This window comes from Chrysemys picta, chromosome 3 (assembly GCF_011386835.1).
Source record: "Chrysemys picta bellii isolate R12L10 chromosome 3, ASM1138683v2, whole genome shotgun sequence".
Lineage (NCBI taxonomy): Eukaryota > Metazoa > Chordata > Testudines > Emydidae > Chrysemys > Chrysemys picta.
The window spans coordinates 159,508,398-159,526,475 of record NC_088793.1 but is presented as its reverse complement, the minus strand read 5'-3'; the positions used below and the strand labels follow the sequence as shown (position 1 = coordinate 159,526,475).

Here is an 18,078-nt window from a genome sequence, read left to right as displayed (position 1 = left end):
AGGAAGTAGAATATAAATTGTCCTGATTTAATATTTACATGTGTACAACTACTATCAATATGCTATGATTCATACTCAAATGTTTTTTCAAAATGCATCACAAACCTCACCGGACTTTGTCCCCTCTGTTCTGAAGATTAGACAGCATAACCTTTCTGTAAAGCTGTCCTTGGAACTCCAGGACCTTGATTTCAATGACTGATGTAAGACTAATTATAGTGAACTTCGTACTTCTGGGTTTCATTTTTTTGCTTTTTTTTTATTGCACACTTTTTGTCAATGTAACAAGAACCTCTTATTGAGATAAATATTTAATTATGTATGTGAAAGCTTCTTTGCTCTAAGAATTTATTAGCAAGATATGATATATACTGAAATCTGAGTATGTGTGTGGGTATTGCAGTTTATTTTCATCCTTGAACTTGCAGCAAATTCTGTGGACTATCATAATAGGCTCGGAATAACTTTTTTTAAATTGTAGATTTAAGTTACAAAGCAAATGGTTCTTCTGGCTTATGCAAATCACTTATTTTCTTGTGTAGTACGGATCAGAGAAAACCATTCTGACCAAACCAGAACTATAAAGTTGAGGAAGTAGTATAAAAATCAATAATGCATACTTGGTCTTATGATGCAATTTGACTTAAAATGATGTTAATTGTGCTTTATCCATAGTTGCCAGAATAGATTGAGTAAAAGTAGCAATTATCATTACCTGACCTGTGAACCAAAGAAATCTATTTTTGAATAAGTCGGAAATAATCATCTTAGAGGCAGCAGCAGCACACTCAAAAATGCTAAACTGAAATCTATATTTTTATAACAATCTTAAAGAAATACCAATGGACTGGTGAGAGAGACTTTTTTTTTTAACAAGAACCCAAATGAAGTTTCAAGAGGAGAGGGAATTGCTGGAGATGAACATCATCTTTTTTTGGTCTGTTTCTCACTTCAATTTAAAAAAAAAATGAAAATGAGATTAAACTGGATCTCACATAGATACCCGGCAAAGGTCTGAAGCCTCCATTTAGGTGTAATAAAAAAATAGACCCATGCTTTAGATGGGTCTTATTCAGTAAGGAGAGAGGTGTGAAATAATTCTGTTCTTGTCTTCTTTTGTTTTCAAATTCCTCTTTCCTTGCTAAAATATTTTTTTTTTCTTTCCTTATAGTTATGCAGCCCTGATAGCTGACTGGCCAGTGGTGGTTCTAGGCATGTGTACTGTGTTAATAGTGGTGTGTGCGTTGGTTGGCATATTAGTTCCAGATCTTCCAGACTTCTCTGATCCTTTGCTGGTAAGTTAGCATCTGTTTCCTGTACTGTCAGATAATTTTCTCTGCTGTACTATTTCCCCCAACAATAATGGTAAACAGGTAAAAATGTAAGTAGAGTTTAGAGAACTTGTTACATTGCTTTCCAATACAGATGTGCCCAAACCAAAACCCCAAATCTGAGCACATCTGAGCTTTTAGGACATTTGGGTATGAACTTTGCAGTCCAGACCCAGCTATATTTTCACAAGGGCTGAGGAGCTGCTGAATTTTTCAGATTTTGTTGGTAAAAATGACAGTTTTCTGTCAACATAAATCTATTTGGGTTGTTCTGAGTATATTTTAAGAGAGAAGTTCTTGTATTAGCAAGGCTAACAGATGTAGTGAGACTTATCTAATAAATCCTATGGAAGAGAATAGTAGATCGTAGAGTTCCTGATATTTCTTCTAATGCAAATGTCCTAGTAGATCAAGAAACCAAAAGAGTTAAGAGGGATACAAAGAGGTGGTTGCACATCAGTCTGTTTTGCACTAGATTTGAATTCCAGTACCCAGCAGACAACTATCCAAAGCTTATACATGTTCCACAAACGAATTTCTGTGCATTTAATATTGTTGTGAATTTACTCCATGCATTAGAACATAGTCACAGAAGACAGGTTCTCTGTCCTGGAGATCATACATTCTAAATTAGGTTTCGGAGTGGGGTGCCAGGATCTATTAAAGGAAGAGGAAACCTAAGAACTTTTGAGTAATGGAGTCCTATCCGTAGTGAAGGTCTGAAAGGAATCTTTATCTGATTCTGATGAAGACTGTGGTCAGTTCATATTTGTTCTGAACCAGCTCAACCATGGATTTAGAACGGTCATGGAAAGAGTTTTACTTGACTACCCTAAAGTACTACAAAGTTACTGTTAAATTGATACTAGAATACCATTCCACTGTACAGAAAAAATGGAATTCAGTAAACTAGTATTTCTAGAAACAGTTAGCAGTCCTTTAAATTGCATTAGTCACGATTTTTTTTTTCCTTTTAAATGGTTCTAAGGCTTTGAGTTATTCTTCTGGGACTGTAGAAGAGACCAGAGACATGCAGAGATAACCAACAGAGATAATTACTCAAGCTACAAAATATTCTGTAATTGAGATAAGTTAGCTCAAACCGTTTATCCACTGAAAATATCAAGAGCCAGTTTACTGATTGGCTAGGCAGTATAGACAATCACTATTTCTGACTGAAGGTGTGTAACATAAATCAGAATTTATAACCAATTTATAACCTGTAAAACGTATGCAATTGGTCATTATTGTGTCAAAACATCCTGTTATAAAGCAATCCACCTCTAAACTAGATGTCTGGAGTAACTGAACTTTGTAATTATAGTTGTCCGTCACTTTGATGATCATGTTTTCCATTCTTCTTTTAAAGCAACAGAATGAAATGTACTAATAAAATTCTGTAATGTTCTGCCTTAGGGTTTCGAGCCAAGAGGGACTGCAATAGGCCAGAGATTGGTCACGTGGAATAATATGGTGAAAAACACAGGGTACAAAGCAACATTGGCAAATTATCCTTTTAAATATGCAGATGAACAGGCTAAAAGGTAAGAATTTTTAAATCATGTTATTGTCTCCGCTTGCTGAAATAGAGCCTGCTCCAACGCCCTTGAAGTCATGAGTAAACTCCCATGGACTTGAAGGGACATTGGATCAGACAAACCCCTGTCCTCCCCCCAGATATTCCTTAGGCCTCATGTATGGAACTAGACTGAAGAGAGGGTTTGATAAAACTTACCCTACGACATAGTGTAACAATTTAAAATGTCTTGTGTTTTTCACTTTGAACTACAAGAATTGTTCAGTGTTAAGATAAAGATAATATGCTTTAAGGTCCCTAGTAGGATAAAAGTGTCATGAATATTTGAGTTATTGAATGTTGAAGTCATATGAGCACTTATATCTATTTTCTCTGGCCAAAGTTAGTAAAATGTGTAAGTTGTTAGGAAACTCCTTTTAAGAATCTTATATTCTGTGTTCAAATAAGATAAAAATGTTTCCTCCATTTTAGTCATCAGGATGACAGATGGTCAGATGATCACTATGAGAGAGAGAAAAGGCAAGCAGATTGGAATTTCCACAAAGACAGCTTTTTCTGTGATATTCCAAGTGAGTGGAATGGTGTTAATAGTAAATCTGAATACTGTGGGAATATTGAATATTCACAGGAAATGTCTCACTATTAGAAAAAAGAGGTCTTGCTCCCTATATTTATGATATGCACCTTCTTCCTCTTTGCATAAGGCTCTGAGAAATTTAGACTAAATCACATTTTAAACTCAGTCAGCAGTTCCCACTGAGCACTACACCTCATCTTTTCTTATTGAGCATTTCTTGAAAAGGTTTTGGTTTTAGTTGTTGACAATCCTAAATGTTAGAACCTTAAAATACACTAGTACAGAAGTAGCACTTAATATACATTAAGACATTAGTAATACATTATCTCTACTTCAGCTTAAATCTAAAACCAGAAATTCACTTTTCCTTATATATTCTTCTTGCAACTCTATTTTTAAAGGACATCTGTGAGGTCAAATCTGGCCCAAAATTTAGGTTTTATAAAATCAAGCCTTTATAAAACCTAAGACCAATGGAAACATTTCCATGAAATTTAAAATATCCAGGGGGAGGGCTATTTAAAGCAAATAAACATTACTCTTCATATTTAACCAACCACATATTTCATCTTTGTGATAATAAGCACGTTTTGGACAGGATCCATGTCTTGGTATGTATGTACACAGTACTTACCCATGGGCCCCAGTCTTGATCTGGAGCCTCTGGGGCCTACTGCAGTATAAATGTTAATAACACTGCATGGGAACATGAATGTGAAATTGACTAGAAAGTGACTAATTTGTTTCTATTGTCTAAGCTGAGAGAGAGGCAAAGTAAATACCAAAGTAGATTTTATAAAATTCTCTTTTTTAATAATATAAGGTCTGTCTTTTAACAAAGGTAAGAAAATTTGGCCCAGATCATCCTTTCTCTTTCCATGAGTGGAGATAATTGAGATCTCTCCTGAGCAAGGGCAAATGTGGGAGGATCTATCTTGAAATCCGCTTGTGAGTTAATACTGCTTGAAGCAGCATTAACTCCTATAGTCCCATCCATGATAGCATTTACACCATCCCAGGGGAGTCAGGCAATGGCAACAAGGTAGCTCTCTCATCTTGGACCCCTTTGCCTTCTTTGTTCCTTGACTTCTCTCCCTGTGTGCCTTCAGGATCACCAGGATTTGGGAGGCTGTGACTCGCTACTCCTAAAGCACTTAGGGTATGTCTTCACTACCCGCCGGATCGGCGGGCAGCGATCGATCCAGCGGGGGTCAATTTATCGTGTGTAGTGTAGACGCGATAAATCGACCCCCCGAGCGCTCTCCTGTCGACTCCTGTACTCCAGCTCGGTGAGAGACACAGGCAGAGTCGACGGGGGAGCGGCAGCAGTTGACTCACCATGGTGAAGACACCACAGTAAGTCGATCTAAGTACATCAACTTCAGCTACATTATTCATGTAGCTGAAGTTGCATAACTTAGATTGATTCCCCACCCCCACACACCCCATGTAGACCAGGCCTTAGAAAAGCCTGTCCCATCTTCCGTGACAATTCTGTATGGTGCACCTCATGCTGTGGTTTTTTTTTGCCTCCTCTACTCATTAGCAGCAGGGGAAGATCTGGCTATTTTCTTTTGTTAAAATAAGATTTTTAATCTGATGACTATTGAAATAATTTTTCATATTAGTGCATGTTTTAAAGTTCTACTACAAAACTATGCGGAACATAGGGCCTTCACCACTGCCTCCCATCTTTGATGATCTCTTGCTCTTAACTTCTTCCCATGTCATTTAGATAGCTTTCAGTTCTGCTTCTGTTGTGCATTGCCATGTTATCCTTGGCCTACCTCATTGCCTCCTGCCGTGGGAGTTCCAGTCAAATACCAGCTTTGTTGTGTTGTTTGAGTTTTTCCTCCGTGTATGTTCTAGTCATCTCCATTTTCGTTCTATAATTTCTGGTCCTGTAGGTTTCTGTTGCATTCTCCTCTAGAGTTCATTTGTGATGTGGTGTTTCTTTTTTTTTTTTTTTTTTTTTTTTTCCATCTGATACTGAGGTTTTTGTTTATGAAAAACTTGGAGGTTAGTTATTAAGACCTTACTAAATCTACAAGTTTTAGCGCCATATAGTCAGACTGACTTTACAAAGATGTTAAATATTCAAATTTTAGTTTGGAAGACAAGAATTTTGTTTCTTGATATCTGCTTTAGAGTTACAAAGGCATGTCTGGCTTTCGCTGTTCTGGCTTTAGTATCTTCATCTGTTCTACCTGTTGTACTTACAGTGCTTCCAAGATATGTGAATTATGACCTATTCTATGTCTGTCCCTAAATTACACAAAATCAGGCAATATGAAGCCCAAAGTACCATATTGTACTCCAAGGTACTTAAGGCTTGTGTGTGTGTAATATGCATTCCTGGTTAGCTAAGTATAAAGTTCTGGTAGCAACTAAGACATTACTCCCTGTTACTGAAAGGTGTTTCAAATAAAAGTAACTTAATATTTTTAACTGATAAATTAAGCTGCTTTTACGGTGGAATTTGTATGCATTAGACCTATATAACTTCCAGAATACAGATTTATTTATTGTTTTTAAAAAGGCCCCAAGGACTTTCCAGAAACTTCAACTGCAGTCACCAGCCCCTAAAGCAAAGAAATCATTTTATAAATGTCCTTGTAATTATTAATGATATCCCCAAGTGTATTGTTTCACTAAGGCAGCCTCTGATTAGATCATGTATCCACTACCAATATGCTGTGAATTGAGATAGGCCTATAATAGTTTGCTGCTGAGACCTTTCCTTCTTTCTTGTCAGATTTCAGAGGACAGACAATAAGCGTGGCTAGAAATTTATTAGGTTTTCTGAACTGTATAAAACTGAAAAAGATAGGAGACTGAAGTTTAGAGAATTCTTTCAGCTTTAAGATGTTGAAGGAGATTGAAGCTCTTATAGGACTCAAGTCTTTCAGATAGAGAGACCATCTCCTCTCTTGGAAAAAGGTAGTTTCCCACCTTCAGACAGATGTTCTGAAGATGTACAGTTAAAATAATTATCTACTTTTTGAATGATGGGAGTCTGTTTTAGTCTCTGATATCAGACATACCTGAGAAATTCATAAACCCTCTTACTATATTTCCAGGTGATCGATACTCACGAGTGGTGTTTACTTCCACAGAAGGAGAGAACTTGTGGAATTTGCATGCAATTAAATCAATGTGCAATGTAGATAATTTGAGGGTAAGTAAAGAAAATCTTTATTCTGCTTAATCCAGATGAAAATGTATATTTGAAACTCCTTGTCCGTTATATGTAACCACTAGATGAAAGCATTTCAAGTTGTTTTCTTGCTGCAGAGTAAGCAATCCACGGGCAGGCACTAGTTGAAAAACAGTTTTGCCAGATTACAGATCAGAATTTCTGGTTTTGCACCTCAAGTGATCTTCACTCAAGATAAAGCCTATTTCCGTACTCCAACACTTTCTGTACTGAAGAGTACATTTTATTCTTTTTCAGTGTATTTCCTTTCATAATAATACACCAACCTTTTTGTTTCCCAAAGAAGGCAAGGATTTCATTTTTGCCCCTTACTTTTATTTCCCTTAAGACAGTCTGTCAGCATCTTTGTTCTGTTCTGTATACATCTCTTGCTGTCAGTGGGTCACTTAGCCCTAAGAACTCAAAAGAGAATAGTTTGGCATCAGAGACATCAAAGGGACATAAATACAGTTTCCAGACAAACAGCAAAAGTAATCCAGTCCAGATTGCATAGTTCTGAAATAAACATTTACTTCTACCTTAGAACATGAGAGAATGAAAGAAGACACTTTGTCCCTGTCAACCCGGACTAGTAGATATTTTTTCCATGGTCGGTGTCGATAGGGCCTTGCTCTTATCCCGTAAAGAGTCAAAATGATAAAGGCAACAGCTAGCCTTAGGGAATTTAATAGTTGGTCTTGCATGTGTTAGAAGTTAACTGTGCACATAGTTGAGATTGATGTCTGGTTTCAACTAATAATGGACGTTAACTGACAGTTACAAAGTCCATTCTGAACTAAAAGGCATAATGTATTTGAATAATATATCTGAAAAGTATAAGCTTCTCACTTGCTGAAAACACAATGCTTTAAATTGCAATGCAACTGTAATTTTTTTTAAACTCAGAGACCTGGTGTAGAAAACAACTTAGATAAAATGAAAAATATATGGCCTTAGTAATGATCAATTGATTTCCTGGGTAGAGGCCCATTATCTTTCCCCCTCACCAAACAAAATTCCCATCACCAATTAACCTAACAAACAAAACATAGGCATTTAACCAGACATGGTTTTTTAGATTGTGATATTTGATCAAGAATTGATTTCAGTGTCATCAGGCAGTCACCTTAACACAGCCAATTTCCTCCCCCCTTTTTTTAGCTGATATTTGCTTGCTTAGGATTCTGAGTTCCCTAATATAAGCAGTGAAATATGTTACAGCCAGTGGTGCCAAGAAATGAATCTTGCTGAAATTTAGTTTAACAAAATAAGACGACAGTGGTTTCCTATAGTCACTCCCAATTTTTGTAGGATTTCTGGAGTCATGGCAGTGACTTTGAAGTTAAGATATGAAGTTATATTTTATTTGTATGTGACACTTAAATATAAAGGACTAATTCTAAATGCTATCTAAGAAGTGTTAGTCTGTGAATGTCCATGTAGACAGCTGTTTCAGATAAATGCCACTCATCATTGATCAGTCCAGAGCACAGCATATTTGGGTCATAAATAAAAAGGAAACATATTTTTGGAAAACTAAATGAAGACAGCTTGCTACATCTGAAGGATAATTTTGTGGAGCTTGTATTTTTACTGAACAATTTACCCTTTTATCCTAAATATACCTTGAACTTTCAGAATTTATTGTCTCAAATACAACTTATTTAAAAGTCCTGATTGCCAAAAAGTAGTGAACCCTTTGCAAGGGAGAATAAGAGGAAGCTACTTTGAAGAAAAAGCACCATATAGTAAGCCATGAAAACGTCTCTCCCTTAAAAAACAAACAAACTACTACTTAAGTACTAGGATCATGGAAGCTTTAGCAGTGTCTGTAGATATTTTATATAGGATATTTGTAGCAGATCAAACATTTTGGACAAGTGATCTTTTTCTTGTAACCTCAATTTGTAGTTGAGCACAATTTTGAGAGCACAATTGCATGTAGCAAGGTGGTGGTGTGGCTAGTTAGTCAGTTGGATTTATAACTTGATAAGAATGGTTGTTGTAAGTATTACCTGTCTATATGCACAGTACTTTTAATTAAAAATTAGTTAAACTAGATGCCAGTTGCTTAGACAATCTGGACGAAAACTTGTTTTCATAAAAAATATTGCTTCTAAATGTCTCGTACTATTGCTTAAGCCATATAGAAATGTAATTCCTTTTCAAGCACCTCCTGGATCTCATAAGGTGCTTAGATGTGCCCTGCTTTCAACTATGTTCTTTTGCTGGAATTTGACCTCTTACAGCACAAGTCAGTGTCCACTCTAACTAGTCTCAAGAAATTGGTGTGTTTTTTGACCTTTAGTCTTTGTTAGACTCTCTCTTCTGTTGGCTACAGTTCACTTATTAAATTCATGCCTGATTAAGGGCCCCAGTTCTGCTTTCACTGAAATCCGTGGCAAAACTTCAATTAAATTCAATGGTAGCAAAACTAGGCAGTACATTTTCTGGAATTTTGCAAGTTAAGTTGAAGTGCACACTTAAGGTTTCATATATTTTACTCTTGATATGTAGGATTTCTGTGCCAAACTATTATTTGCAATAATATGAGCTATCTGTATAAATCTCCTTCACATCAATAGAAGAAGGAATTTCTAAAATCTTATTTCCAGCTGCTTAGCATTTAAACACAGAAACTATCTTGGGTTTATTATAACAACTTTAACCATCTGGTTTACTAATTCTTAGGGCGCCGTCCTGCAACTGCTCAGCACATGGCATTCCCATAATCTTCAATGGAAATTCCACATGCAGACTGGCTACAGGATCAGGCCCCTAATTTTTAAATTCCTAGAATTAGAGAAGTCCTTTCCTTCCCACATCAATTACAGGAAGCTTCCCTTACTATCCGTATGCTTCTATTTTTCATAAACTTCAAAGATTCCAAATATAGGAGCACAAGCCTACATCACCAGGCAGATCCATTTGCCAAGCTGACATGCCCTTGTAGGTAGTATACTTTCAGAATGCACACCTTCACTTCTTTAGATATCCCAGTAACAAAAGGAGATGTTGCCAGTGACACAGCTGACCTGGCAAGTACCGGCTAACCTTGGCAATATCTTTTGATCAGTCAACAAAGTAGGGCCTAATCCTGCAATGCTAATGTTTTGAAAATAATGTTTTTACATAATGCTTTAAAAAGTTATTCCAGACTAAATTTTGTTTTTTCTTTCCAAGTTTCAGCTGCCTGCTTGTGTTACTTGATCTTTGGCAACAGTTACTTTACCAGCAAATGTTTATAGCTTGCAGCGAGTATTGAAGAATAACATATAAGCCTCATTGTCCTATCTTGAACTTGACTATGTAGAGAGGACAATGCAATCCTTTCCTCCCAGTTTGCTTGGCTGACCCAGAGCTTGCATATTATATCCTCATAGGATAAATCTGGAGATGTGCCATGAAAAATACAGATATGCTATTCCAGTGCTTCCTTTTATTTATTAGGTTGTTCATTTTTTCCTGAGTTTGCATGTGAGAGTGTATTTATCTGGAAACAATCAAATGTGAATTATCCTGTTTTTATGGAATGTCAGGTCATTCTTGTTCAGGAATTGTCTGACAAAATTAAGTCCATATTACAACTTTTATAACCATCATGACAATCCCCAAATTGTGGGTTTTGTCTGTGCTACGAGTGATCACTGATAATAACCCAGTGTAATTTCATATAAATAAGAAGTAGTATGTCACTTATTTAGCTGATCTGAAATCTGCATTGATAAAGGTTTCAGAGCTCACTCCTGTAAACACTTAGGCACATGTGTAACTTCACTCACTGGGACCATTCAAGCGAGTGAAGTTATGCCCATGCTAGAGTGTTTGCAAGATTGGTTCCAATTCATTGTTGTTTCCAAGCCAGGAGTTTGGACTCGCAGTGTGTGCATGGAATCTGGGGGTCTTAAATTCTTCGAGCCCTTATTTAGCCTTTAGGCTTTGTCTACTTGAGAAAATTTTACTGATGTAACTATATTAGGTAAGAAACTGGTGTAGTTAAATCAGTACAACCCTCTTTTTGGACACTCTTACTTTGGTTGAAGAATGCTTCATATTGATTTAGCTTAAGTCAGTTCCTTACCCATTTAAGTTAAATCAGTATTAGGCACTTTTTATGCTGAAATAAGAGTTTCTACACTGATGGAGCTAATTTAACTGATTTTACTAAATCAGTTTCTCAATCTAAGTAGTTAAATGGGTATAATTTTCATATGTAGACAAGGCTTTAGAGTCATTCAGAGGAAAGTCAGCCAGATGCAAAAAGACAAAAATGTCTCATGTACAAAGTGGGCTGTAGAAGGGAGCTTAGGTTACATAGCTCCTTGTCCTGGAGCTATCCCATCCGCTTGTGCTAGAGCTGCCAGGAGAAGTCCTACAGCTTCTAGGATCATCTTTATGTGGTCTCAGGAGGGGTGAGGAACAAATGGCAACCAACCCTCTGGGCAACTGATTAGTTTAGAAAAATAAACGTTGGGGAGCATTAGAGGGAAAGAGTGCACCTCAGTTGCTGCATCTTCAAGCAGAAGTAGAAGAAGGCTTCTAATCATGAGAGGAGTGAGGTTCTGGAACAGGCTTCCAATAGGAATAGTGGGGGCAACCTAATTGGTTTTAAGATGGAGCTTGATGAATTTATGAATGGGATTATATGACAGGGTTGCCTGTGATAACAGGAGACTGGACTCAATAACCAGAAGGTTCCTTCCAGTCCCGTGTTCTTATGTACTAGACTGTAGTTGCTAATGTACAATATTCTTAAAATTTCTGAGCATATGGGCCTGATTGTCCTATCACTTACACTAGTTTTTACACGGTTAGGACTCTGTGAACTTCTGTGGAGGGTCTCCTGATTTACCTTGATGTATGTGAGAGAAGGATCAGGGCCTGTGCGTATGTGTGCTTAAGAATTACAAGTATTGGCACAGAATTCCATGAGTGTCACTTTCATCCCTCCTCGATGAACCTGTCTGTGAATTATTTGAAATTTAAAAATTAAATGCAAAGCGCCCCATTTAAATGGCTCTTGCCCTAATGTTATAACTCTGTGTCTGTCTCTTCACAGATAAGATCTCATTCCCAATTTGGTGATCTCTGCCAGAGGACCACTGCTGCTTCATGCTGTCCCAGCTGGACGCTGGGCAACTATATTGCCATTCTAAACAACAGATCGTCATGTCAAAAAATTGTAGAACGAGATGTTTCTCACACCCTAAAGCTGCTTCGTACATGTGCCAAATACTACAACAACGGAACCCTGGGGCCAGATTGCTGGGATGTGGCAGCCAAAAGGAAGGACCAGCTCAAATGCACAAATGTGCCTCGTAAATGTACAAAGTACAATGCTGTTTACCAGATTCTGCACTATCTAGTGGACAAAGATTTTCTAAGCCCAAAGACTGCTGACTATGTCTTGCCAGCTTTAAAGTACAGCATGCTCTTCTCTCCAACAGAAAAAGGAGAAAGCATGATGAACATTTACCTGGATAATTTTGAGAACTGGAACTCTTCTGATGGTATAACGACCATCACAGGGATTGAGTTCGGAATAAAACATAGTTTGTTTCAAGATTACCTATTAATGGATACTGTGTATCCTGCCATAGCCATTGTCATTGTTCTCTTAGTCATGTGTGTGTACACGAAATCCATGTTTATCACGCTGATGACCATGTTTGCAATAATTAGTTCCTTGATTGTATCTTACTTTCTTTATCGGGTAGTATTTAATTTTGAGTTTTTCCCTTTTATGAACCTCACTGCATTAATTATTCTTGTTGGAATTGGCGCAGATGATGCTTTTGTCCTGTGTGATGTTTGGAACTACACAAAATTTGATAAATCTCATGCTGATACTTCTGAGACGGTCAGCATCACCTTGCAACATGCTGCTCTTTCCATGTTTGTAACCAGTTTTACCACCGCGGCTGCCTTCTATGCTAATTATGTCAGCAATATTACAGCAATCCGATGTTTTGGTGTTTACGCTGGCACTGCCATATTGGTGAATTATGTTTTAATGGTAACATGGTTACCAGCAGTAGTTGTGTTACATGAACGGTATCTTCTCAATATATTCACTTGCTTCAAAAAACCTCAGCAGAGGGTATATAGCAACAAAGGCTGCTGCACAGTATTGTGCCAAGTGTGCCACAAGATTATTTTTGCAGTCTCAGAAGCATCCAGGATATTTTTTGAAAAAGTCTTGCCATGCATCGTTATCAAGTTTCGATATATTTGGCTGTTCTGGTTCCTTGCTTTAACTGTAGGTGGAGCATATATTGTCTGTGTTAATCCAAAAATGAAATTACCATCACTGGAGCTCTCTGAGTTTCAGGTGTTTAGGTCTTCTCACCCTTTTGAACGCTATGATGCAGAGTACAAAAAGCTTTTTATGTTTGAACGTGTCCACCATGGAGAGGAGCTCCACATGCCAATTACAGTAATCTGGGGCGTCTCTCCTGAAGATAATGGAGATCCTCTAAATCCTAAAAGTAAAGGAAAGCTGAAACTAGACAGCAGTTTTAATATTGCAAGCCCAGCTTCACAGGTCTGGATTTTACATTTTTGCCAGAAGTTAAGAAATCAAACTTTTTATTACCAAACTGAAGAACAAGACTTCGCAAGCTGCTTTATTGAGACATTTAAGCAGTGGATGGAAAATCAGGACTGTGATGAGCCAGCTCTTTATCCCTGCTGCAGCCATTGGAGATTTCCATACAAACAAGAAGTTTTTGAGTTGTGTATCAAGAGGGCCATCATGGAGTTAGAAAGAAGCACTGGGTACCATTTGTACAGCAAAACCCCAGGGCCTCGCTTTGACATAAACGATACCATCAGGGCTGTGGTATTGGAGTTCCAAAGCACCTATCTCTTCACACTGGCTTATGAGAAAATGCATCAGTTTTACAGAGAGGTGGATTCATGGATTTCAAATGAGCTTAGTTCTGCTCCTGAGGGTCTTGGCAATGGATGGTTTGTGAGTAATTTAGAGTTCTATGACCTGCAGGACAGTCTTTCTGATGGTACTCTGATTGCCATGGGTCTTTCAGTTGCTGTTGCATTTAGCGTAATGCTGCTTACAACTTGGAATATAATTATAAGCCTTTATGCAATAGTTTCTATAGCTGGAACTATATTTGTCACTGTTGGCTCTCTGGTTCTTCTTGGATGGGAGCTAAATGTGTTAGAGTCTGTCACTATTTCTGTAGCTGTTGGCTTATCTGTGGACTTCGCTGTTCACTACGGAGTTGCTTACCGCTTAGCTCCTGATCCAGACCGAGAAGGAAAAGTCATCTTCTCTCTAAGCCGCATGGGCTCTGCAATTGCAATGGCTGCATTGACCACATTTGTGGCTGGAGCAATGATGATGCCTTCCACGGTCTTAGCATACACCCAACTTGGCACTTTCATGATGCTTATAATGTGCATTAGTTGGGCTTTTGCAACCTTCTTTTTCCAATGCATGTGCCGTTGCCTTGGACCTCAAGGCACTTGTGGCCAGATTCCTCTGCCAAAAAAATTGCAATGCAATGTCTTCTCCCAAGCTTTGTCAGGAAGCCAAGGAGACCGGGGACAAAACAAAGCACATCCTGTCCACACATTTCAGTTGGATTCCGGAGGGCAAAAACCAGAAATGGAGCAGGAGCATTATGAGTTAGAGCCTCTGGCATCACATACCAGTAATTGTAATTCATCAGAGAAAGTAAGTTATGAAGAAACCCACATCTGCTCAGAACTTTTCAATGGCAGACCCCCAAATGCATGCATGTCTGTGCATTCAGCATATAACAGTGAATTGAATAAAAGCATCAGAAATGAAGCTGGCTCAACCGTGGTACAGCCATGTGTCGACCAGCATACCGTGTGCCCACTCTCCTCTCAGAACAGGCAGTGCAGCTGTCCAGATGCATATAGGCAGTTAAGTGACACTTTGTGCTATCAATGTGCTCCGTCATCTGGTAATGTTGTGCAGATCCAAAACTCTGTGCCTCCTGTAAATGTTTTACAGCAAGCTATTGAAAGCTATGTTCCCCCAGTCCAACATGTGCTCCATTGCAGTTGTCTTCAGGGGAGACTGAAAAGACCCAGGATGCAGAACTCTCTGCCTAGAAATTTTTTTCTGCATTCAGTACAGCAGTTTCAAACACATGAAAGAATAAACAAGAGAGATACACCTAGTCTTCAGAATACAGAGGAGAGCATAAGAACTCTTCCAAAGGTAACAAGCTCCTCACCGTTTATCTGCAGAAGTGCTGGTTCTCTTATAACACCTTGTTCTGAAGCTGAGAATAATGTATCAAGTAACCAAAAGGGATTCTGTAAAATCCGAGACAAGTGTGATTTAAGGGGTACAGAAGTAAGTGGGAATGAAGACAAGAGAACTTCAGTATCAAAGCAGAAGAAGATAACTGAAATCAAGATAGATCCGAATCCATCGCAAACTGAACAACTTTTGGTGGCTGACCAAAATGATCAGAAACACATACTGAACAATACAGTGAGAGAGGCTGGGTATGAGTCTTGCCCTGAAAATACACAATATTGTAACAGAACTATAACAGTGAAGTGCAATTCTGTTGACGGTCAAATGCCAAACATTGAAGCCAATGTGCCTGCTCTGTTAACGCATCCAGAACTTTCCAATGAAAGTTTGTTAATAAAAACGCTATAATAAATCTTACATTTGGCAATCCTATGTCTCTTTTAAAATTAATGTAATTAAAAAACAACACTATGGAGAAAACAAATTATAATTTATATTATAGCACCATTTTGAAATGGAAAATCTATTTTACCAAACAATGAACATTTGTTAAAATTAGTTTAAAAACTCATTACTGTGTAATGAAACCTGATATTATTGAGAATGACTCTCTGTAAGTAGTAAAAGGGCTTACACTTAATTTAGTTTTTGTCCCAGATATTTGAGTCTGAGTTCTCCTTTTCCCACCATGCTGAAAAATAAAGCATTCCAAAGAGACTGTCCCCTTTCTCAGACCACGACTTAGGAGATTTGGTAAAATTTTGAGGGAAGGGGATGCTGCCATATTGTCCAAGTATACTCCCCACTCTATTCTTTTGCTCTCTTAGCAGGCTTACAGGAGCTATGAATGATTCAAATCTAATCAGCCCTTCTGCTGAAGACAATGCTGGCACCTGAAAGAGCTGGAATTGCCATGGTTGTTTTGAACCTAGATCTCCTGTAGCCCATGTTCTCAGTGTGTTCAGTTGGGAGTATGTTTAATTGTTAATGTGATATTCTAATGAAATAAGAAAAGCAGCCCCTTTGGAGGTCAACAGAGAGAAATGCACTGGATGCCATTACTAGATATATATATATGTGCTGTATAATAGCACCCATTTAATACTGGCCATTAGTGACAGTTACTATATAGAGACCTCTTATAAGTAAACAATGGTAACCTTAATTCAGATGGTAATTGGAAAATGCCTACTTTTTAATGACAATAGCAGAGAAATCGTATATGTAATTTAATATTAAAATCAGGAGTGAAAGACCTTCCAATATAGTATTTTTCACTGAGTACTGTACAAGTTGGAAGTGAAACCCCTGCAGATGAAGCACGGCTGATAATTGTGCTATAGTCTTGTTGATGATAGGCTGGAGGAGGTCAAGTCAAAAAGGCTTTAAACAATTAGGTTTTAATTTCACATTGAGGTTTGCTTATCCAAAGGAGTTCCAAACCCTGACATAATTACAAATATTGGTCCAAGCCACATAACCAAGAAATTGGATTACAAGCATTTCGTATTCACATAACTGCAGAGTTTTGTCAGATGTCAGATATAGATTTGTCTTATATACAGCTGCAGGTGTCAGTGGTTTGCCAAAGCAGATTTCAGAAATGAAATTTTATAGAGTATCTTAACTCAATATTTGTTAGTGTTTAATCTTGTGCCCAGTAATTGAGCTGTTACAGCAAACATTATGCTGAATTTTTTAAAGATAATATAATTGTAAAAGACTCATTTAATAGAATGGGGTGTTGTCCAATATTAAGCACACTATGAATCAGTGAAAGAGGAGAGTAAATTTTTCCTGTTCTACTTTTCATGTCCAAGGGACGTGACAAATCAGTGTCATGTGACAAACCACTTCTCTTTTAGCTGGGACCCCAGCATGCTCAGATACCACAAAGATGGGCTCAGCATAAGAACCTGAAGATGAAAGAATAGACTAGAATAGCATAAGAGATTTGCATAGAATAATTGACTTCCCTACATCTACAAATAAAATACAGATTTCTATGGCTTACAAATCTTCTCTAAATTCAGGGTCAAATCGTGCCCACTCCCTTATGCAGAAGCATAAAGGGGAGGGCCATCCAAAGAATCTCCCCACCAAACAGGGGCTGGACATTGGACACATTTTCTGGCTCAGTAAATAACTGTGGCAGGTTAGCAGTGCTAGCAACTCTCAAAGAGAATGGGGGAGGTAAGATAGCCCCAATGGCATCAACTAACAGAGCTGACCAGTCATGAAAGGGAGGCTACACTGCACTTTTTTAAAGGGCAGGGGCCCAGTAGCTGTGCTTTCTTACAGTGGAAGGTTTCTCCATAATGCTTCCTAGAGCACCTGCGGTGGTGGAGTTGCTATATAAGGCACGTTAGAGCTATGAGACAATAAGGTGTGAAATAAAAGGGGAAAGACATTGATGCTAGTTTAGGCTGCCTTCACTCTAGTCTCCCAAAGTACAGTGTAATGCTTGTGCTGCTTTCGCCACACCTGTTGTCATCCATCTTCATGCCACTGAAATCCATGGACCGTTTGCAAGTCCCTGGTCCAGACAGCTGTAGTGCTGGGGCACTCTACAGAGATGTATTGGTACGTTTGGCAGCTAATTACTAAATAACATTTTCATGAAGGCTCTTTGCATAAGGAAACCCTGTCCTACAAGTCATTAGTAAATGTTTTTATAATAGGGGAGGTAAGCGATAAAGGAGCAACCCAATATTTTAAAATAGCGATGTATATGTTCTTAAGAAGGGCTGATATAGCAAAACTATCTGGGTAGATAAGGAGTCGTGAAGTAATGTGTACTTACAAAAGATTAAAATTAGCCAAGGTACTTGGCTGATGAACAATAGCATTTACCATTTGTGACTTTGTACTCTGATTACATCCCTGCTGAAATCTTTATTCCTGCCAAGTCAAACTTAGCTGGACAAGTAGCAATCAGAAATATCTAAAGGAGAATGAGTTCATTGTTTGCATAGACGGCGTTTCTTTATAACAGATGTGTGCATGTGCGTTTCACTTATGTAAATGCACATGTATACAGTACAGCGCATATCCACACAAGGCAGACATTCCAGCTCCAACTCACCCCATGTAGTGGGAGGGAGAGAAGAAAAGAGGAGCTCTCAGTGACTGCTGGAGGCAGGTGAGGCCACGTGGGACTCTTCCCCCAGGGATCCT

At 38.1% G+C, this 18,078-nt stretch overlaps 1 protein-coding gene across 23 annotated transcripts in view; it reads left to right on the top strand.

Moving 5' to 3' along the window:
- The window catches only part of DISP1 (dispatched RND transporter family member 1), a 198,634-nt gene extending 183,306 nt beyond the window's left edge, over positions 1 to 15,328 (top strand). For 22 of the 23 annotated variants that reach the window (XM_065589400.1, XM_065589402.1, XM_065589394.1 and 19 more), the window contains 5 exons: positions 1,172 to 1,295; positions 2,748 to 2,875; positions 3,340 to 3,437; positions 6,526 to 6,623; positions 11,701 to 15,328. In XM_065589400.1, coding sequence (XP_065445472.1) covers positions 1,215 to 1,295; positions 2,748 to 2,875; positions 3,340 to 3,437; positions 6,526 to 6,623; positions 11,701 to 15,309 — 4,014 coding nt within the window. In that variant the 5' untranslated portion in view covers positions 1,172 to 1,214 and the 3' untranslated portion in view covers positions 15,310 to 15,328. The remainder of the gene's footprint in view (positions 1 to 1,171; positions 1,296 to 2,747; positions 2,876 to 3,339; positions 3,438 to 6,525; positions 6,624 to 11,700) is intronic. The other variant, XM_065589403.1, reaches the window with a different exon arrangement.
- The last annotated feature ends 2,750 nt before the right edge of the window (positions 15,329 to 18,078 follow it).